This window comes from Camelus bactrianus, chromosome 11, assembly GCF_048773025.1.
Source record: "Camelus bactrianus isolate YW-2024 breed Bactrian camel chromosome 11, ASM4877302v1, whole genome shotgun sequence".
NCBI lineage: Eukaryota > Metazoa > Chordata > Mammalia > Artiodactyla > Camelidae > Camelus > Camelus bactrianus.
The window spans coordinates 80,044,123-80,066,606 of record NC_133549.1 but is presented as its reverse complement, the minus strand read 5'-3'; the positions used below and the strand labels follow the sequence as shown (position 1 = coordinate 80,066,606).

Sequence of the window (22,484 nt, the reverse complement as noted above, 5' to 3'; positions counted from 1 at the left end):
CTTGAGCCATTTAGCTGCCTTTAAAGCCTGTTTGCTCATCTGTGAAGCGGGCATGGCCACTGGCCCCACCTCACGGAGCTGATCTCAGAAGGACCAATCCCCAACACCCCCCCACACTCTGCCACCCCCTAGAGTCACTTCAAGATTGTGTCTTCATACCATCGTTCAAGGTCTCTGTCTCAAAAATATATCTCTTTTGTTTGTTTTGATTCTTTCATTTCATTTAACATGCTTTTTCTTTCCGTAATATGTTTAAATATAAATAAATATGCCAGTTGGCAGGCCTGTGGAACACAAGTCAAGTTCGTTTCCAAGGTCTGTTGGTTCTTACAGGACACATAAGGACCACGACAGAGTTTTCTTTCCTGAGTTGGGACCTACAGGTACCCACTGAGTGCCCTCCATCACTGAATGCACTTGAATGAGCTTCACGGAATGCGCAAGCCTTCCCCGCTCCTCAGTGGCTCTGGTGGCTCTGGTGGCCAGTGTGTGGATGTTACCAGGGGAGAGTTTGTTTTACCAGTGCTCCTCTGTTGAATAAAGAATGAACACTTATCTCGAAGAGGGAAGAGGAAGTCTGCCCTCGATAATATGGATAATGTGTAATTCTCTCTTGGGTAAATAGATTCCTGACAGTGCAACTCCGAAGAACTGCAATCACATTTTTAAGCTCGAAGGTGACGTTAGCATAAACATCCCATGTCCTAGTTATTGATCTGATGCTGCGATAATGGTATTACCCAATTGAACTTCTGACATCAGAGAACTTGCAGTGGCTGCAACTGCATTGTTCTTTTATTCCTGCAACTTAATTCAACGTTTGCATCGAACCGTGATCTCTGTGCAAAAGTGTGGTTTTGCAGCAGTCTGCATGGAATGTTCAATCTGTTTCTTCTGGGAGGAAAGCTAACTCTTGGCTTGACTCTTGGAAACACACCTACAAAATGAGACAGAAATTTTCAGTTAGGGGCTTGAAGTAAGGCATGGTCCCAAGAGGTTCACAACTTCTAAATCCTTTGGGGTTGACTCTTCCAGTGTTAGCTTTATGCAGTAAATCCTTCCCTTTAGACATACGTTCCATAATCATCGCTCTAAAACTGGGGGGAGGTAGGGCTTACGTTAGAAGCGGGAGGTCCAGCCTGGAGGCTGTCATCTGCTGTTGCAGGTCTGACCACTGGCAGAACGGGAGAGGGGATGGGGGACATAGCATTTCAAACTCTGAAACTTGCATATTCACTTCACTACACCTAGATTCCAGAAGGTTCTATCACTGTATTAGAAAACTGGTCTGTGTGCTAAGCCTTTCCCAGTTCTTCTCGGGATGTTGTTCTATGTGAGAATTTAATCTGGCTCAGTGGCTGTCAGTGAGTATTTGAGTGCAAGGCTAGGACTGGTGAGTTCCTCCAGGACAGTGAAAAGGTAATTACTGGACCACCAGCACCTACTAGAATGGCGAAAATAAAAAAACACTGGCACTACCAAGTGCCGTCATGTATGTAGAGCGTGTAAAACCTCAGATATTGCTGGTGAGAGGGAGCAATGCTGCAGACACTCTGGGCAAATAGTTTGGCAGTTTCTTTTGAAGTTAGACGTACTTTCCATATAACCCAGCAACCCCATTCCTGGGTGTTTATCCTAGAGTCATGAAAACATCACACACAAACCTGCAATGATTATTTATAGCAACTCCTCATAACCATCAAAAACTTGAACTGAGCCAGATGTCCCTCAGCAGCTGTTGGATAAGCAAACTGTGGCACGTGACCCACCGTGGGATACTCCTTAGCAATCAGAAGGAACAAACCATTGATACACATGGCGATGTGGATGAAATGTGAGGAAATCATGCTGAGAGAAAAAGCCGATCCCAAAAGCTTACATGCTGTATGATTCCTTTCACAAGACATTCTCTAAGAGAGAAAACCATAGTGACAGAACACAGATCGGGGTTGTCTGAAGATAGGGTTGGAGGTAGGACGTGACTGCAGAGGTTAGTGGGAGGGACTGTGATGGAGCCATTCTGTGTCCTGAGCTGGCAGAGGTCCTGGAAATCTGTATGTGCATTCAGATGCATGCAACGATCCACCAAAAAAAAAAAAAAAAAGCTTTTACTGCATGTCTTTTAAGAAAATTAAATTAAAAAGTTAAACAAAAATCTCTGTGTCAGTGGAAGACAGAGCAGGAGATGTGAGTAGAACTGTAATCCTAGGGCTGGGGGTGCACACGCATGTGTGTGAACCTGTGAACATGCCTGCCGGGTGGGGGTGTTGCCCACATTGGAGAACATAGCTCAGGAGCACGCTTAGAACATTTGAAATATTTTCATGGAAATAAATAAATTAATAAAAATTTATTATTATAAAATCTCTTCAGTCTTTGGCCAGTGCACCATTCTATGATTACTATTATTAGAGAGATAGACAGATAAGCAGACAGACAGAGAGACAGAAAGAGGGAGAGACAAAGAGAATATATATCATGGTAGGTCCCAGTGCATTCCCAAAAGACGTGTCACAAGGCTGGGCAGTGGTGTGGAGCACACTGTGGACACAAATGATGTCAGGGAGCCCTCACAGAGGGCTTGGCTGGATTGTGAAGCAGTAGGGGGTCCACCTCATATGTGAGGAGAGAGGGAATTCCATGCTGAGGGAACCAGCATCAGTTGCAACTGAGCTCCCCTCACCTGCTGGGGACATCTGAGAAGGAGGGGAACCTGGGAGGGTGATTGAAAGCAGATCACGTAGGAGAGTTTGCATCTAGGCCATCACCCTTGGCACTTGCAGCAGTGGCCGGATGTCCAAAGTCAATCAATGCCTTCCCCTTGGGGTTTTGTAACCTACAACCTTTATTGCTGGAGAACTTTGATATTCCAGACAACAGATCAGAAAGATCCACAAGGCAGGGCCTGTGAAGGAATAAATCTAGCCCTGCTTCTGTTTCGTGTTGACACCTATGTCCTGAGCCCCACCCATCCTACTCCCCCAGTGGGCTGGGTCCTCGTTCTCAGCACCGGAGGCAGTAGACTCCAGGCTGCCATGATTGCTAAGAGCCACCAGAGATCACAGATCACTGGCCTTCACCATCTGGCCACTTCCACTGAGCCCTGGGAGTAGGAATTTCCAAAGTTACGGTTCATTTTACATATTTCATTTTATCTTGAAACAGATTGTCATTTATTTTTTTTTTATGGCAAAATATCTGGGCATAGGCCAGGGCCACTGCCAGTACATATAGCACCTTTATGTAGATTTTAGAAAAATGCCCCTTCTGAATAGACAAATTACAAAAGGGCCCCCTCAACACCATGGAAACAGCTCTCCACCCTCTTGGGAAAGCTGAGCATGGAGGGAATTTCAGCTCCCAGTTACCTAATCCTGAAATCTTTGGTCACTGAGGCCACGAGGCTCCAGTATCTTGAGCATGTTGCCCCTGGTTTTCATTCTTGTTGCCTCAAGTCTCAAGATTTACTCCATTTATTTTTTCATCGGGAAGAAACAAGACACTTTGCCCAAGAAGGTCTGAGCGCATGGGGAAGTATCACTTCCTTGGACCAAGGAGCCCCTTTCTGCAGGATTTTGATCTGTCTTCTACTCAACACATTGCTCAACCTCATCCCAGTCTCTTCTTGAGGTTTGCTTCCCCTGTATCATCAGCGTGAGAAGTGGCAACCAAAGAGGTGGCTTCCGAGAGAGCTGTGGAGTGGCAGGTAGGGGCCCAGGGATTCGGGCAGAACCAACATGACTCAGTAAAGCTGACTCCTCCTCCCTCAGATGTCCATCTGCTCATCTGTGAAGATGAGGATGACCTTGGGTTCTGCCTATATGCTGGGTTCAGCTCAGACTGAACTGGACTAAAGATGGCAGACTGGACTGTCCTGTAGTCCATTATTCAGATGGAGGCAGCCGTCCCTGGGCCTCGGTTGCTGCCTGCAGTAGCTGCCTTCTCATGGATGGAGCCAAGCGCTCCCTTACGAGGATATTTACAGCAGCATCCCCATCCCTTCTCTCCTCAAAGCTAGTGGGTCCCCAGCCCGGAACTGTGCTCGGCCCGGGCTGCCAGCGATGCAGCTACGTCGGTTGCAACCCAGGGTCTAGCTAAGCCATGGCGGGCAGGGCTGCTGGGGGTGGAAGGTGTGTGTCTGTGTGTGTCTTGGGGGTGGGGGGTTGTACCATGTGAGGCAGTCCTAGAGCTTCTTTATTCCAGTGTTGTTCCTCATGGAATGGGGAGGTAAATGAATCAGACCTCAGTCCCCTTCCTCCCTCAGGAGGGGATGCTTCTGCTCCGGTGTTGACATAAATTGCGTGCATCTCTTTCGTCCTGGGTGAAGCATCAGGTAGTTCCTCTCCTCTGCCCCTAAGGCAGGCCATTCCCTTTCCCTTCTCTTCTGTCACCATCTTAACTAATCTGTTAGTTTGCTCGGGCTGCCGGACAAGGTACCAAAAACTGGGGCGCTTGGACAGTTCTGGATGCTAGAAGTCTGAGATCAAGCTGTCTGCAGGGCTGGTTTCTTCTGAGGACTCTCTCCTTGGCTGATAAGTGGCCATCTTCTCCCTGTCTCTTTATATTGTCTTCCCTCTCTATGTGCCTGAGTCCTAATGTCCTCTTCTTATAAGGACACAAGTCATCCTGGATTAGGGCCCACTCTAATGACCTGATTTTACTCTAATTACCTCTTTACAAACCCTGATTCCAGGTACAGTCACATTCTGGGGTATTGCAGGCTTAGGGCTTCAATACATGAATTTTGAAGGGACACAATTCAGACCATAACAACTAATTTCCTAGAATCTATTCTTTATCTGTCAAAAGATGTCCAGGGCTACTTCGTTCTCATCGTTCTTGGTAACTCCTGAAGACCTCACAAGGTATACTGATGGGTGGTATTTTAGCTGACACTCTATAGAGAGAAAGCGATGACACCAAAACATTGATTTATTCAGCACACGTGTGTTCAGCATCTTTTACGGGGTTGACACAGTGGTGCGAGAATCATTGCATACATCTTCTTGTTTAAATCCTCACTTACATCAATGAGGTAGATCCCTGAGTGCCAATGATGGAACTGGCCCAGGGTCACCCAGTTGGCATTTGAACCGAGGTCCCAATTCCTCCTGAACCCCTGTTCTGCTGTCAGCCATGAGGTAATGGCTTCAGGGCCACTGTCCTCACCTCCTCTCCATGAGCACTTCCATTGAACTAAGAGAGGAATTTTCTTTTTAAATTTTTGTCCTTTTCTAAAATTGAAGTGTAGTCGATTTACAAGGTTGTGTTAATTATTATTATTTTTTTTTTTTTAGAGGAGAATTTTTCTCTCTTGGATGCATTGGCCTCTCTTGGATACGTTGACCCATGTCTCCATCCAAACCTCTGCCCCTCTTGCTTATAAAATCCCACTCCAGACTAAGGAGTGGATTCCTCATGGCTGGGAGGAAACATATGAAAAGTGAGATTAAATGTACATGAAACAAAGGGGTTTAGAACCTACAAGACCCAGGCAATTGAACACAAATCCAGGCCTTTATTGGAGGAATAGAAAGAGAAATGGGCCAGGAGTCTCTTCAGGCTAAGTGAAGGGGAAAAGAAAATAAAACTAAATAGTCCTGGAAAAGAGGAAACGGCCGTGTTCCTTCTCACATGTTTAGAAAGTTTTTTTGCTATTTTTTTAATTGAAATATTGTTATTATTATTTTTTTATTGAGATATAGTCAGTTTACAATGTGGTGTCAATTTTTCTGGTGTACAGCACAATGCTTCGGTCATATAGGAACATACATATATTCGTTTTCATATTCTTTTTCACCATGAGATACTACAAGATCTTGAATATACTTCCCTGTGCTATACAGTATGAACTTGTTTATCTATTCTGTACCTACCTGTCAGTATCTATAAATCTCGAACTCCCAGTCTGTCTCTAGGGCTTCTTTTAAAGGACACTGCCGGGACTTCAAATAGCTGGTCGCCATCCCCCTCCTGTTCTCCGGGGAACACAGCACCCGCAGATAGAAATGTAAAGTTCACGTCTGAAGCCTGGAAGTCCTACCTCCCACAGTGTCCTTTGTGTTTTCACAGTTGTTGCAGGAGTGCTCGTGAACAGCCAGTTCAAGCGTATTTAAATTTGTTTTCTTGAGTGCTGTTGCTCCCACGTACTTCTGTACTTCCTGCAGCACCAGGAACAGGATGGGGGCTTGAGGACCAGAGGCTGGCAGGGAACGAACAGAAGTGTGTGTTGATTCACCTCCAGGGACGCACTCACTGCACTCCAGTTCTTGAATCGCCATAGACATTAGGAGGGATGCCTTTATCTTAAGTCCAAACAGGTTTGTGTGGTCAAGATGGCAGCATCACCTGACACGTGACAGGTCCCTCACGCTGCCTCTGCCCCGCTGCAATTGCCTGCTTTAACCTTTACATTCTGCTCCTGACTCCTGGATTCACTACCAGCGCTATTATAGTCCTCCTGATACGCCGATAATTTTCTCTAAGCTACTTCTTAAGGCACCTCAACCTTCCCCTAAAGCATCAGTGCCAGGAAAGGTCGCTCGGTGAAAAACTGGTGAGGAGTCTACATTTTCCCCTTTTCGGTGGCCATTAGGAATTTATTTCTAGCTAAACAAGCTGGGAAGTGTAATTAAGCACATGGTTGATGGGGATAGCCAAGCACGCGTGCCAGAAAAACAATAGGTTCTTTAAAGGTGCCAAGGACTAATATTACGCATCTCCGGTTGGAAACTGTATATACTTCACAATTCGGAGCCTCTGGTGTGCTACCTCATATCTTCAATCAAATTATTATATTCCAGAAATATGCATAAGGGAAATGATTCTACACATTTTATGGTGGGTTGTTGCTTGTAGCAGTAATTGAAGTACCTTTCCACTTATGAAAATACTAATTTTATTTGTTTTTATTGCTTTTCTAGATGCAATTATTTATTTAGTATGCTTTGGCTTTATTAAATTATGTTTACTATAGGAACATCATAAAAATGTTTGAAAAGGACGCATTAGCCAGGCCAGCCTGGTGACCTGTATGGAGAAAGCTAGCGTTATTTTTCATATCCAAACGTAATGGAATAACTTAAGAATAAACAGATAATCTACACGAGAAAACAATGCAATTTCAAAGTAATGTAATAAAACACCTGGACAATATGATTTCAGAAATCTTGGCTCTAAAATTTACATGAGCTGGGTTTTGCGTGCTTAATTGAGGACGCATGGCGTTTCTAAATAGAATCATTATAATGGGAAACGTAATTAAACCAAAGGGTGAGAAATAAATGGCATTTTTGTTGGCTCGTAAGATACGGACAACGAAGAAGAAATGTAAAAATTTTTGATATCAAAAGACAAGCAGGAGGCTCCAATTCTTATCATTGTCTTTAACATTGAAATTTTAAAAGGGCCACTTTGTGAGGATGGGTCTCTCCAAGGTCACCCCTGACCAGAAGTTACTGGCTGTAAGGAGTTCTCTACATTCTCTTTTTTTTCCCCTCTTTTTTCTCTCTTACCTTTTTTTGTTTTAATTGAGTTATAGTCAGTTGACAATGTTGTGTCAGTTTCTGGTGTACCACACAATTTTTCAGTCCTACGTGAATATACATATATTCATTTTCATATTCTTTTTCACCGTGAGCTACTACAAGATCTTGAATATATTTCCCTGTGCTATACAGTATAGAGTTGTATATCTATTCTTTATCTACCTGTCAGTACAAATCTCGAACTCCCAGTCTGTCTCTTCCCACCCTGCTCCTCTCTGGCAACCACAAGTTTGTATTCTATGTCTATGAATCTGTTTCTGTTTTATATTTAAGTTCATTTTTCTTCTTTTTTTTTTTTTTTTTAGATTCCACATATGAGTGATGTTATCATATGGTATTTTTCTCTCTTGCTCCCTGTCCCCTCTTGTGATGCTTCATCTCAAAAGAAAAGAGTCTTTTTGCTTTGGGCATTCTTTTTAAGAACCTTAGATTGAATGTAAATGGTTTATTTATCTTGAATTTTGGCTAGATCACCAAGGTATAGCACATGCCAGAAAAATCAAAATAAAACAATGACAGCACAGTCAAAGCCAAAAAACAAAAGACAAAAGCAGAGTTGCTTACATGAAAGTGATGTGTCTTTTATGACTATAAATCAGTGTCCAGCTTTAATTTTTCTAATTCTGAATTAAAATTAAATAATGTGCTGTTTAAATACATATACCATCTACAAAATTCAAAAGGTACCAACAAATGTGTACGGTAAAGGGTGGGTCTCCCTCCAGCTACCCTGTTTACTTCCCCAGAGGGAACCTTGGAGACAGGTTCTTGATTTCCAAGTGAGATCTAAGAGTTTTCTGAGCACATGGAATATATACACGTAGATTTACTCCCATACACACATATTTACACACATGACAGTAAAACATACAGTACACATACAGCTCCATCATTCTTGTTAAAGACTGCACTGTATACCCCATTATGAATGCACGAGTTTCCTACTGGTGTCCATTTAAGTGTTTCCAGGTTTTTTTTGCTTTTACCAATAAGCACTTCCACCAACAATATACAAGAGGATCTGTTTCTGTTTCTTTTGGCAATCTTTTTTTAATTTTTAATTTTTTGGTTTGTTTGTCAACTTGAAAGATAAAACTGATGTCTGTTTTTAAAATTACTACTATCTTTTTTTGAGAGAGGTTGAGTCTCGTCATCTGTGTGAGAGCCTTTGTGTTTCCTTTCCTGTGAACTCTCTGGTCCTGTCATTCTTTGTTCAATTTTCTTTTCCTTTTTTTTTTTTTTTTTGGTCAGTTAGACTTTTTTTTGTTTAATTGAAGTATAGTCAGTTACAACGTGTCAATTTCTGGTGTACAGCGTAATGTCCCAGTCATACATATATATACACATCTATTTGTTTTCATATTCTTTTTCATTAAAGGTTATTACAAGATATTGAATATAGTTCCCTGTGCTATACAGAAGAAATTTGGTTTTTATCTGTTTTTATGTATAGTAGTTAATATTTTGTTCTTTGCTTGTGAGTTGGATCATCACCAATTATTCTGTATTTCAATAACATTCCTTAATCATGATAAGAAAATATACATTGGTGACAATAATTATTTTTAACACTTTAAAAAATTTTTATTAAATGTCTTTCCAGCATCTGTAGAGATAACCATATGGTTTTTCTCTTTATTACTACTGTGAATTATATTAATAGATTTTTCTAATATTGAACCATCTTTGCATTCCTGAAATAAAATCAGCTTGAACATGATAATCTATCTTTTAGTGTACATGTTAATGCTCTCTAAGTAAATCTGATTTATGCTAATTTATACTAATAAATGAGATCGTTCTAAAATATGTGAAGCTTTTCCTTTTTTTAATGCTCTGGGTCAGTTTAATTATATTAGAATTACCTCTTTCTTAAAAGAATTTCTTTTAGAAATTATCTTATAAAACTGCCTGGGCCTGGTGCTTTTGACAGTATTTTCTTTCCTTCCTTTTTGCCTTCTTTCCTGCCTCCATTCCTTCCATTATTTTCCTTTCTTTGCTTTTCTTTCTTTTTTTATTTTGATAATAATTAATACATTTAGATTTCCTGGAGTTAATGTTTATAATTTATATTTTTCTGGACTATTGCTCATCCTGTATCTCAAAGTTCTTGCCATATGTTAAGCAAAGTTCTTCAAGTTTTAAAATTTCCTTCACTTGTATCTCTTTTCTAATTTCCTATTTTATTCATTTATACTTTTTCTCTTTTCCTCTTGATTAATTTATTTTTCAGTTTGTTTTATTAGTGCTTTTTAAGCACAAGCTTTTGGATATTTTTATTTATTCTATGGTTTTTCTGTTTTCTGATTTATGCAGTCTAGTGTTATTTATTTATTTATTTAGGTTCTTTCTTCTCCTTTTTTAAAAATTTATTTTGTTCTGTTTCCTAACTTCTTCAATTGGGGGTTTGATCCATTTAATTTATATCATTTAATATAAATATTTAAGGTTATGAATCTTCTCTGAGTACAGCCTTCTTGAGGTTCTGGCAAGTAATATCTTCTTTATCATTATTTTCGAGATATTCTGAAATGTTAGCTTTATACAGATTAAGTCACTTAAAATTTTTAGATAGGAGCATTCTAATTTGGGGGTTAATTTCTAAGATTTTTTGTTTCTGTCTTTACCTTTTTTTATCCTTTCCATGAGAGGCTGTTAGTTGCGTTTTCACTTGTCAGAATTAAAGTTTACTTTGTGGCCTAATGTTTAATCATTTTTTGTTAGTGTTCTGTGTCAACTTAAAAATAAATCATAGTGTCTCTTTGTAGGACATGGTGTTATATATAAGACAACAAGATCTATCTTATAGGTTTTACACATCCTTTTTTTAACTTTATTTTATTATTTTTATTTAATTAAAAAAATTTTTAATTGAAGTATAGCTGATTTACAATGTTGTGTTAGTTTCAGGTGTACAGCAAAGTGATTCAACCCTATAAACATATACATGTATATTCTTTTTCAGACTCTTTTCCATTAGGTTATTACAAGATGTTGACTGTAGTTCCCTGTGCTATTCAGTAGTTTCTTATTGTTGATTTTATATATAGTAGTGTGTATCTGTTAATCCCAACCACCTAATTTATCACTCCCCACCTCCCCTCTTTCCCTTGGATAATTGTCATTTTATTTTCTATGTCTGTGAGTCTATTTGTGTTTTGTGTCATTTCTTCAGATCCCACATATAAGTGATATTACATTAAGTGGAGTAAGTTAGCCAGAGAAAGGCAGTTACATGTCCCCTTACATTTTTTTGTCCATTTGTTTCCCTTTGAATCACCAAAGTGCTATGAAAATACGTGCCTGACAAATGAATGACATCGAACTCCCTGTGCTCAGCTAAAATTGTGTTGTGTTTTGTCTAATAGCCAAAGATTGCCGAGGAGAACTTGACCTATGCTGAGCTGGAGCTGATCAAACCCCACCAGACAGCCAAAGGCGTCCCCACCAGCACCGTCTACGCCCAGATCCTCTTCGAGGAGAACAAGCTGTAACCCATCCGCCACCCCAGTTATTTATGAAACCTTGGATACAAGATCCTTATTTTTGTATTTTCACTTATGCCTTCTGTGTGGGTGGGAGCCCCTTTCCAGTGACATCCCAGGTGCCTTCGGAGAGGTACGAGGCTCCTCTCTGCAAAAGACAGATCTCCCAGGACAAGATTTTCTGGGTCTGAGCCCTGACGGGTGAGGACTCTGATTCTGAGACCACCCAAGGAGATTCTCTGCTGAGCCAAACCCCTTTATGTTTTCTTCTCCTTTCTCTGGCTTTCAGTTTGTTTTAATCCTTTTAAAAATCTTACTTTTAATCTTCTACTCTTCCTGTACCTGTGATAGCAAGCTCATAGTATTTAGCTGGAGGAAATGCCATTACAGGACCAAGTGTGAGATGGTAGATAAGATACTAACTGGTTTTCAAAGGATCAGAGAACATTGCCGGGGCACCCAGAACAGCGCAAAGTGCTTATCTAAGGCAGTTGCTCAAGATCGCATCTCTTGTTTTAAATAGATGCACCGACACTGGCGATTTAGAGGCCAAGAGACAGACTGTGGGCAAGTCTGAGGTCTAAGCTGACAGTGAACTGTCTGAAGACCCCGGTGCCCGATTCCCCACCCATTATCACCCAAGGCCGCAGGACGAGTAGAGCGTTGTCCATTCTAAGGGCCTGCACCCCTCCCGCAGTGGGGCTTCTGCAGGTGGAGAAATTTACATTCTCCAAGAAGTTCTCACTCACCCTCTTCCAAGGGCGCTGGGGAGTTTTCCATTGATCGACAGGATGGAAGGCCTCTGGGAAGGGTGCCAAGGTTACCAGCTCTAATTGAATGTCCACTTGCGTGAAAGCAAATAGTCTTCTGCCTGGTTCCCCAATAGTAGGACAGTAGGAAATACAAGCTGAGTTGGAAAACTGTGTCCCGAACACCCCTGTGTTACAGAGTGCCTTGCCCAACTCAACTATGCATGTGAATTCTAATGCCCTTGCGGGGGAGGGAGGCTGGGAGGCATGGCGTCTAGATCCCTGGGGAAGTTGCTCTGTGGACCTGTTCAACATCCAGGATCTCCCTGGAGGCAAATCCATTCTGGAACACAGCCATCCTGTCAACTGTGTTGTTAAGGACACTTCTTGATGTGTGAGTGTGCTTGGCGGTTTTTCACCGCACACTATAGAAAGTTTGGCTTTGTAATGGACCATGTATATATGGTAAATTATATATTTTAAACACAACCTTGAGTCGTGCCCCTCTGTATAGCCATGTGAACTTGGTGGAGTTTCTTATCCCCTAATTGCCTCAGACTCCGTGTCTGTAGAAAAGGTGAGTTAACCTCTCATAGAGTTCATGTCGTGGGATAATGACTGTTGCAGGATTCTGGACACTACATATTGCTACACAAATACACCGTGCTAACATTCATGCTAAAGCCAGTTCATGTTTTCAAAAATGAAAATGTCTTCACTATTTAAGGCTCTCATTGCAATAACTTGAAAAAGTAAATATTTGTCCATGAACTTAGCCCTAGAGTAACACTCCCAGAGACCCATGGTAGCTCACAGGTGCCTCTCGTGGTTTACTGGAAAGGGTCCAAATCGGGAGCAGGTAATGATGATCCAGAAGCAAAAATAGGCTGACCTTACAAAGAGGAAGTCTTCCTCTCCGGCCTCCCCTGGCTCCATTCCCTTCCTTTCTGCCAGACTTCAGAGGTGGTGAGTAAACTCTGCAGCTTTGGAAGAAGAACTCACTGGATCTTCCAAGAGCATCTCTTTAGGACCGGAGGATGTATAGCTGGGACATCGTTCCTGTAATTATGCTAGCATCCTATCATAGTCACCCTCGGCATCCTGTCATGTTCTATCGTGGCCGTCTTCCAGCAGAGCACGGTTACATGGTGTTTTGAGGAAGGAGGGTGGTTTCCTCATGTGCTCAAGGAGCTCTGTGGGCCAGTGGGGCCCTCAGGGTCCCCGGGGGGAGTGGAGGAGGTGGCGAGGAGATGGCAGTGAAGTAGGAGGCCCCCAGGCCTCTGCAGAACTGGATTGAACTTCAGTCACCCCAGGCCCCCCACCTTACAGTCATTGGGAGCCTAGTGTCATCACACATGGAAATAAATGCATTCTAAGAAGAGCGCAAGATTTTAAGAACTAGTAGCTCTAGGTTACGTCTAACAAGTCACCGTTATAGATTCAATTCAGACTCTTTCTCCAAAACTGGTCAGAACTGCATCCACGCACACGCAGGTGTGTGAGTCGGGGACTTGCTGGCATAGGGTGTAAAGGCGGCTGCCAGACCATCACCTCCTACCGAAGATGCTTCCCAGGGGAATCATGGAAGCTCTTGGCAACATCGAAGCAGAGCTTGCCCCACCGTGATCTCTCGAAGCAAACCATCCAGACTCTGCTCAGAACTGAGAGCAAGGGATGACTGATACCTGGTGCTTCTTTGGGGTGATAAATCTTGACTTTATTGTCATGATAAGCTTTTTTAAAAATGGGTTTACTTATTCTTTGCTTGCAAATACACCACTAAGCCCGCGCTGACATTTCTAAAGATAAGGGAAAATGTGTCATTCAATCAGAAAGTAGGAAAAGTTCTTCAGTCTGTTTTTGCTGGAAGGCCTCCCTGGGGACAACTCTATAGAAGCAGTTTTCAACATGGACAATTGCCTGGACATCTGAATGGAGTCACAGAAGAGCTCAGAATGCAGGGACTTCTGCAGGCAGAGTGCACATACTCTCAGATTTGCTGGTGAGTTTTGGCCTTGGCCATGCATAGCATGGAATTATCACAGGAAGCCAGGAAGGGGGCAAGAGAGGGAATCCCTCTGAATGCAGTTGTCTTGCTAAATCAAAGCCTCAGCCCCTGAACTAAAGCAGCTGTGGGAGGACAGAGTTGAGGTTCCGTTAAGATCATCTCTTCATTAAATCATTGTGACTCTGGTAACTCACAGGGCATTTAAGAGAAAGCCAAGCTTAATCCTCCCCTGATATTTGCTGGCGGGAAAATGCCATGGGGCACTTCATTTTTTTTAGTGCATAGTCATTGGGGGTCATCCCACATCGCGAGAAGCCCAAAGACTCACTTGGGATAAGAACGCTAAAGCAGCGGTTGCTTTTAGGGACCACTCACAGCCTTGTTCATCACTCAGCCCCTGATGCGCATGACTACAAGCAAGGCTGGGCCACGAATGGGACTCATGCCCCAGGCCACAGAAAAATGGGCTAAAGCATGCACGAGGCCTGGTCTGGGCCGAACAGAATTCTTAGGAGAAAGAAATCATCCTCCCCTTGGGCAGCTGAGCTGGGGTGCACACAGATCCATCTACAGCAACATCTCCTGCCGAGCAGAGCAGCCTCGGAGAACGAGGGAGACGCTGAGCAAGTGGCAGGGAGGACAGGGTCCCGGCACTACGGAATCCCAGCTCGCAGGCTCTGAAATCCCCCAGACTCCCTTTCCCTCAGATCATCTTTGATCCAATCAACCAACCCATTTTTCTACTGCTGAAATCCTGGTTTTGCTCAAGCTTGTCAGATTGCAGTCGAGAGAATTCTGACTGATAGAATCAAAGCTGCCAAACAATTACCCCGAGGGTCACCACCCAAGAAGCCCAGTTGCACCACTTCCAACAACTGAACTTGTTCCTGGCGTGCTCTGATTCTCCCTGAGTGGGCCCTCGCTGGGCTCCGAAGACGCCCTTCTCCGTGGAGAGGTACATCCGGCTTCAGGACTGATGCTCTCCTAAGGGAGGGGCCCTTAGGTCTGGAGTAGGGTCCCCGGCAGTACTGAGCGGTGCTGGCGACAGCAGGGGAAGGGCACCGGGTTGAGATTCGAGTGAGCCCTGTCACGTGGATGTCGGAGGGAGCCTTTTTGTGTCGGCTGACCCTAAAGTTTTGGCTGGCTTCTACCTAGAACGGGATGTCCTTCCAGTATCCCTGACCCAGGGAGGGAGCCCACTGTAAGATGAGGCAGCCACACACCACCAATCCCAGCTCACCCTTCACTCCCTACACCCAATAGAAGCTGTTTACGGGGTTGGAAAACAAAGAAGACATGGTTTGGAGGAAGAGTCTGCCTTCAGTATGGACATGTTGAACTTGAGCCACAGGGGGGTGTCCAGATGGATAGGACAGGCTATTGCTCCCTAAACTTTAATGTGTGCACGAAGGACCTGGACCTTGTTAAACTGTACTGTGGTTCAGGAAGTCTGGGTGGGGGCCGAGGAATCTGTGTTTCTAACAAGCTCCCAGGGAATGCCCATGCTTCTGGTCCCTGGACTGCACTTTGAGTAGCAGGGATGTAAACTGAGGGTCGGGGGCTGGGGAATGTGGATCTGGAGCCCCTGGGGGGAATGAGGATGTCTTCAGATCATAAGTCACAGCTGAAGCCCTGACTGAGCAAACTCCCCAGAGGCAGGCAGCCCAGCCAGGACGGAAGCTGAGCAGGAACCTGAGTGGTTGGAGCGCCCCCTGCTGGCGGGTCTGGAGGCAGGCGAGGAGCCTGAAGGAGACCAGAGCAGAGCAAGCCATTGGAGGAGTCGGAGGGGAGCTGTGCCTGGAAGTTTCTGGAAGGAGGAAGGACTCAGCGGTGGTGTGAACTCTGCAATGATCAAGTAGAATAAAGGTTGACCCTTTGCTCATTCTTAATTAATTGTTCATTTCACATTTTTAAAAAAGATTTGTTTTTCTGGGGCAAACGACTCCCTGGGTGCACAAACCTAACAGACTTCCCTGCTGAGCCACGTCTGCTCTGCTCAGCAGATTTTTCTCCAAGGCAGTCGGTGTCTTTCCATGGGGTGGAAGATTTGGAGAAGACTCTTAATTAATGCATAGGGTGGGGTGGGAGGGCAGCCACAGCAGGTTTCTGCTCCTTCTGTTGTCATTGATAAAAGATGACTTGGTGCTGGCTTTCTAATAAACACGGCTCAACTAGCTTCACACCAAATTGCGTGTCTGATTGTTAAATGTTAATGACTGCACCCTATAGTTTTAAATAGAATTAGAGATGTTTACAGCTTTGGTTAAATACACCTTGTTCTTCCACATTAAACTTTATTACAAGTGTCCTCCATCGGCAAACAGGAGAAAAACTCATTAGGAGCTGGTGTGGGCGGGGGCCGTCGCTGCTGCTGAGAGCATGAGCCTTGATTCCCTTTATTACGGCTTTCTGGCAGGTGGGGCTGTTGGGTGTTACGGCTTCCTATTTATGAGTATGATTAGAACCCCAGACTCCTAGTCTACAGGTGGGTCTTAGGGAATCCACAAACACCCAGGGACTTTTATGCAGAAGTTTGCACCGTGTACCTGAGAGTCAGATGCTCTGTCTTCTGTTTTCTAAAGGGATCCATGATCCACTAAGGATGGGCCCCTTAGAGACTCTGTGCCAGGGTCCTAACTGCAAGATCCCCCAGGAGCATCACGAGCAAGCCGGTCACTTTGTAGCTGGAGGAATAAAGGAGACAGGAAGGGAGCTGCCAGTTGGTGGCAGAGCCAGCGCGGTGACCTCCACACATCCAGCCAGAGCCCCCACCCTCACCGCCAAGCTCTGGCTCCAGGAAGCCTATCTGTTCCCACCCTCCTCGCCTGCTGGGGGAACCCCGGCCCTCTGCAGGGCTGGTCTCTGGCTTTGGTAAGGGTCAGGGCTGCCCAGCCTTCTCCTTGCAGGATTTCCTCCATCCCTGTCCTTCCTCAGCCTGTTGTGTGCTCCCAGGATTCAGGGCACCCCAGTTCTGAGAACCCCGTGATGGCCCCCAGCCCAGCCCGGGGCCAACCTCGAGTTATTTAAAACGTCTCGCTCTGCTCCCACTCCTCATCCTTCCATCTCTCCTGGCTTCTGTCTCCTGGTTCTTCAGGGGTCTCCTTCACCAGGGATCCTCTCTCGTTTTTGACATCTTCAGCTTCTCCTTCAGTCTTCGGAGTGACACACATTTCTCAACTTGGGTGGCCCCCCTCCCAAGCCATCTCCTCTTGTCCTTCCCCCACTACCCAGGAGTCTGCGCTCCCCAGGCCTCCCCGCTTACCTCTCAGCCTCCACTGGCGGCCTCCAGCCTCATCCCCGAACTCAGCTCTGCTCCAGGCCTCTGGGTCTCGTTGCTGAGCGTGTGTTCCCCAGCAGAGGATGTGTTATCATCCACCACACCTTTTGACCCAGGCGTCCTTTCCATTTTTTGAACCTGATCCCCCGACTCACCCAGTTGCTCTTCCTAGGCTGCCCTCTTCTAATCACCTTTCCCCCACTCGGCTGTTCCGTGATGGCTTTCTCTAAGTGCCACCCTCTCTCCCTCTTTGCATGCCCACCAGCCATCCTCCGCACCGAGCATCCCTCACGCCCCTTCGAGGCCAACGTCCCATCCTGACCACAGCCACGGACACCCCACCCCACCATGCTTTCCCTCACAACCACGCCTGAGATCACCCTATTTTATCATGAGGAACTCAGGCCACTCCCACGTTAGTAGAAGACTGCAGTAAAAAAGTTCACTTGGGATGCCCGAGGGGTGGCAGAGAGAGCAGGAAGACACACTGCAGAGAAAAGTTCTCCCCTTCAAGTCCCTAATTCTGAAATTCTTCCCAGTCTCATCCCAAGTGAAGTGGGGGGCTCGGCAGTCTGGTTACTTCTGTCTCTGATTTGTTCTCTTGATTTGGACAGATTGGGATATTTTGTGAATAACTATCCACATGGTTTATGGATATGTGAATAAAGAAGAGAACTTGGCTAATTTTACAAACCCCTTCTATTTACGGCCGGCTCGATCATTAACAGCACATGACTGGCAGGAAGGAACGTCATCCAGGGTTTGGGACTTCCTGAGTTAACAGATGTGGGCATGGTGGTGACACAGTGTCCTTGCCCCTTCCCTGGCCACTCCCTCAGAGGCGGCTTCTCCCCCCTCTGTCTCTGGGCGGGACTCTGGACAGCAGCCCCGCTCTTCGGGATTGACAGCGCCATCTGGTGGCCACACTGAGAACATGCGGACCTCCTTGCCTCCACGGGTCCCTCCATCACAGGGACCTCTGCTCCCTGCTCCTTCACAGCCAGTTCCTCTGCCTCCCTGAAACCCGCACAGGCCCTTCCTCACCCAACCTTAGCCCAAATCTCTCCATTTCTCTTCTTATCATCTTCTCTCCCTCTCTCCCCGCCTCTTCGTTCCATTGGCCAGTAAAGTGTCATGGGCTGTAAGCAGCCCGTGAACCAAGCAATCCCATCCAAGCCATCTCTCCAGCCCAGGCTCTAGCTTTTCTCACTTGATAGCATGAGTATAGGATTTAGAGTCAGAAGATCTGGTCCAGACAGATCCCAGACTGGCCTTTTCCTTGCTGTGTGTCTGTGTGAAACAGCTTGAGCGCTCTGGCCTGCAGTGTCTTCACGTGGAAAAGGGCCAGGGCCAACAGGGTTTAAAGAGCCGCCTTCCTGTGCAGAGCAAATCCACCCCTGGGAGAGACGGCAGGGCTGGGGTCACAATCACCAGCCCTCAATGTGGGCCTGGGGTGACAGCAGGGCAGGGACAGGCAGGTGGAGGGTTCTGAGAGGGGCTTGCCCCCGACAGGCCCAGGACTGGGAGCGTTCATGCTGGGAGGTCTTGCTCCCCAGGACTGCCTCTCCCATCAGCTTGTGCTCAGCTTAGCTGGGGATAAAAACATCTGCTCATGTTTATCTGACAAGTGAACACACGGAGCAGGAGGCCCGGAGCAGCAGGCCCGGAGCAGAGAGAGTGCTCCAGGACCTTCCCCGAGCCCTGTGATCCGTCTCCAGCTCCCAGTTACGCTCCTCAGACTGCTGTCCCTTGGTGAGCAGGACAATTAAATAATGCCACCAAGGGCAGGCCCTTGTCTGCTTTGTCACCGAGCTGTCCCTGCAGCTTGTCCCAGAGCCTACTTCTCAATACTTAGGAAAAGAGCAAACAGTGAAAGACGGGGATAGTGCTTTGAAAACAAAACAAAACAAAACAAAACACACAACCCACAAGGAGGAGAATTTTTTTTCCCTTTAGATTTTATTCCTCTCTAAAGGCATCCAAATCCTGGGCCTCAAACCACATCATCCAGAGCTTCCACGACTCAGCAGAAAGGCACTGCTATATTTATCCAGTTGGCAGCCCCCTCTGCCAGTTTCCATCAAACAACAGCCTGAAATAACACCCTTGTCTGGGGGGTGACGAGGCCGCAATGGCTGGCAGCACCCTCCGGCTGTGGTCAGGCCCAGTGGTGAGGGGGGAGGTACTCAATGAGAACCCTGTGGTAGGGGGTCCACCACCTCGGGGACCTGCAGAGGCACCTCTTCTGTGGGGCAAGACCAGGCCGGCTCAGGGCTGGCCCCACAGTCTCCGAGCCCCCGGCAGAAGCTGGAACCACGGCCATCGGAAGACTGCAGCCGAGGTCTTGGGTCTTGGGGAGAGTCCCTGGCTTCCTCCGGAGATGCCTGGCATGTGCGTCTGGACAGTTTCAGGCTCACGTATAGAGGCTTTCACACTATTTGACCTCCCCAGATGAAATCCCAACTCTGGAGCAAGGTAGTGAGAGCAGTTCCTGTCTGTAAGTTGCTTACGCTTTACAAAGGGTGTTCTTGGTGGACTGTGCCTCCCCCAAATTCAACACAATTATTTTCCAATACTCTCTCTGAGAAGGAGCCAGCGGTTGGTCTAATTTCCAACCCTTCTAGCCCTCCCAAGCCACTTAACAGAAGGAGCTGCCTCCCTGTGCCCCCTGCCCGTTCACCCCTCTCTGGTTCCTCGTCCCTGTTCAGTGGCCTCTCATACCCCAGTGATGCCACGTCACCACGTGCCCTGCCACGTGTAATGTTCAGCCAGGCTCAGTTCTCCTCTGAGTGATTCAGTGGGACTCTGCGGCTGGCAACAATCTTGTAACAGAGAGAAATAGAACTTGGAAGCACAGATGAGCCCAAGTGAGACAAATGTGAAGTGGATTACAGTTCCCCCACACCCTTTAGCCATACTTTCACTCTCTGTATTTTCAGTTACCCATGGGCAACAGCCTTCTGAAAATATTCAATGGAAAAATCCCAGAAATAAACAATCCATATGTTTTAAATCGCCCGCTGTTCTGAATCGTGTGATGCAATCTTACGCCATCCTGCTCTGATCCAGCTGGGATGTGAATCATCCCCTGGTCCGGAGTATCCTGCCTGGAAGTCAGTTAATAGGCATCTTGGTTATCAGATCAACTGTTCCAGGAACTCTTATTTTACTTAATAACGTTCCCAAAGCGCACGAAGAATGAGGCTGGCGATTCAGAGTCAGGATATTGTGACTGGCTTACTTCACACATCATTATGACCTGAAGTTTCATCTGTATCATGGCACATGTCAGAATTTCCTTCCTTTTTAAAGCTCAGTAATATTCCACTGTACATATTGACTACAGTTTTTTTATCCAGTCATCCATCAACAGACCCTTGGGTAACCCTCTGCCTTTAGGCCGCTGTGAATAAAGCTGCTATGAATTTGGGTCTACAGATATCTGTCTGAGACCCTGCTTTCAAAGGATGCATTTCTTAAAAGAGGTTTTTCATCATTACCCAGCACAGGGCCTCACACACGTTCCGTGGGTGCCCCGGAAATGCTGGCTTCCTGCCATCTCTCCCCTCCCTAGAGCCGCGGGTCCCTCACTGTTGAGATGAAGATGGCTTTGCAAGTCAAGGTTCTCTTTGAGGGACGTTTAGAAATTGTGATATATTCAATCAACAATAACCAAGGATATAATTCAGTACTAAATTAGGTATCTAATTTGTAGTGAAGAACATTTTAGTTATTTCTCTTAACAGTGGCGGGGAGCTAAACGTCTTGAAGGAGAGTTGGAGAGAAGCTGTAGTGTTTGTGTTTTATGGTGGAACATTCTAGTTGTCATGTTTGCAGAGCATAGTTTGACATCTGTCCCTGACTTGGATCCTCTCCAGGACACCATGTGACAGACTCAGGGGCCTCGTGAAGGTCTCGGGCCTCTGGCATCTCCACACAGGCCAGCTCCCTCGTTCAGCGGTGTCTCCATCTCAGGAACCATTCGTCTAAATCCATCTGAGTGGTCCCGCTGAGGCCACTCCTTTTCTGATCTCTGAGAGGAAACCTAAAGGCATGAGGACCAACAGGCCAGTGGGGGAGGAGGGTCAGGATGTGATAGAAAGAGCCAGAACTGTCTGAACTACAGGGGGTGGGGTGTAGAAGGGTCAGGCACTGGGAGAGATGCTTAAAATTCTTGAGAATTGAAGCCTTTTCCAGCCACTGTCTTGCTGTTTCATTTCAGAACCTTTCCAAGCCTCAGTTTTCTCATCTATGAAATGGATGTATGGTTATGAGGCTTCAAGTAGCCGGGACGGGAAAGGGCTAGCAGACTCCCAGGGCATGCTGCGTGCTCAGTGAACGAGGGTGAAGGTCGGGGGTTGCAGTGCTGGCTTCCCACCCGGCTCCTTCACTTCAGATGGCCTCAAGTCTTCCTCTGCGATGTTCTGACACTGATGGTGTCCTCAAGGACCTTCTGTGAGGACGAGCCACATTGCACAGAAATCACCCACGCGAGGACCTTGGAGACGGCTCTCAGGAGGCTGGCGGTGATGCTGGGTGACGGAGGCTTTCCTTTGCTCTCCTCGCGCGCCGCGTGCCTTCACAGCTACCCTGGGCCTCGGGCGGGGGCTGCGGGTGGGAGTCCCCCTGCCGGCCTCTGCTCAAGTGATGCTAATTGTGCCGGGGAGAACGGCTCAGTAGAGTGGAAAATAGTCCTCATATATCTAGCTGAAGACGATAATGACCTTTTAAATAACAGAAGCAATTTTATTTCAATACCTCAATTACTCTGAACTCTCAAATGTCAAAGTGCTCGGCACTTTCCAAAGAGCTTAATATAGACATTTATAGCACTTAGACACAGCTAGTTTCTTATCTAACCTAATTACGCGTTGTACAGGAAATGGCGAAGCTCACCATCTCTGGTATTTTTTACCGTGATCCCCACGCATGGCCCTGGGCTCGGCCTGGCATCTGGCAGCTGGAATTTCTCCCTGGCCAGGGATGTTCTGTTCTGAGAAGAGGCGGGAGTGGGTCCCTGCTGGGGACCTGGCCTCAGCCAAATGGGGAGAGGAGGTTTGATGGGAGCCTCCTGGTTGGTTAATGTGCACACAGCCCTGTGCCTGGACTCAAGGGGCAGCTCCTATGGATGTGAGAGTCCAGGGCCGCTGGGACCAGATGAATGGCTGGAGCTGGGGGAGGGTGCTCTGCCCTGTAGCGCTAAGGCAGGAGGTACCTTCCAGGATGTGCGTGGTGTGAAGCCAGCATCACCTGGTCAGACCCGGCCAGACTGGTACCTTCTGTTGCCATTTTTTTAGAGGCTGCCCTCCCCTCTGCAGGTCTGCTCCCCAAAGGCCCCTGGCCACCCTGGGTGACAGGCTCCCTGTGATCCTCCCTTCATTTCTACTCAGACCCTGTCCCTGACACTCTCCACCACTC

General features: G+C 46.2%; 1 protein-coding gene across 3 annotated transcripts in view; it reads left to right on the top strand.

The window, feature by feature from the left end:
* VSTM4 (V-set and transmembrane domain containing 4) overlaps positions 1-12,270 on the top strand; it is an 89,418-nt gene extending 77,148 nt beyond the window's left edge. For all 3 annotated transcript variants that reach the window (XM_074374369.1, XM_074374370.1, XM_074374368.1), the window contains one exon: positions 10,916-12,270. In XM_074374369.1, the coding sequence (XP_074230470.1) occupies positions 10,916-11,041 (126 nt within the window). In that variant the 3' untranslated portion in view covers positions 11,042-12,270. The remainder of the gene's footprint in view (positions 1-10,915) is intronic.
* The last annotated feature ends 10,214 nt before the right edge of the window (positions 12,271-22,484 follow it).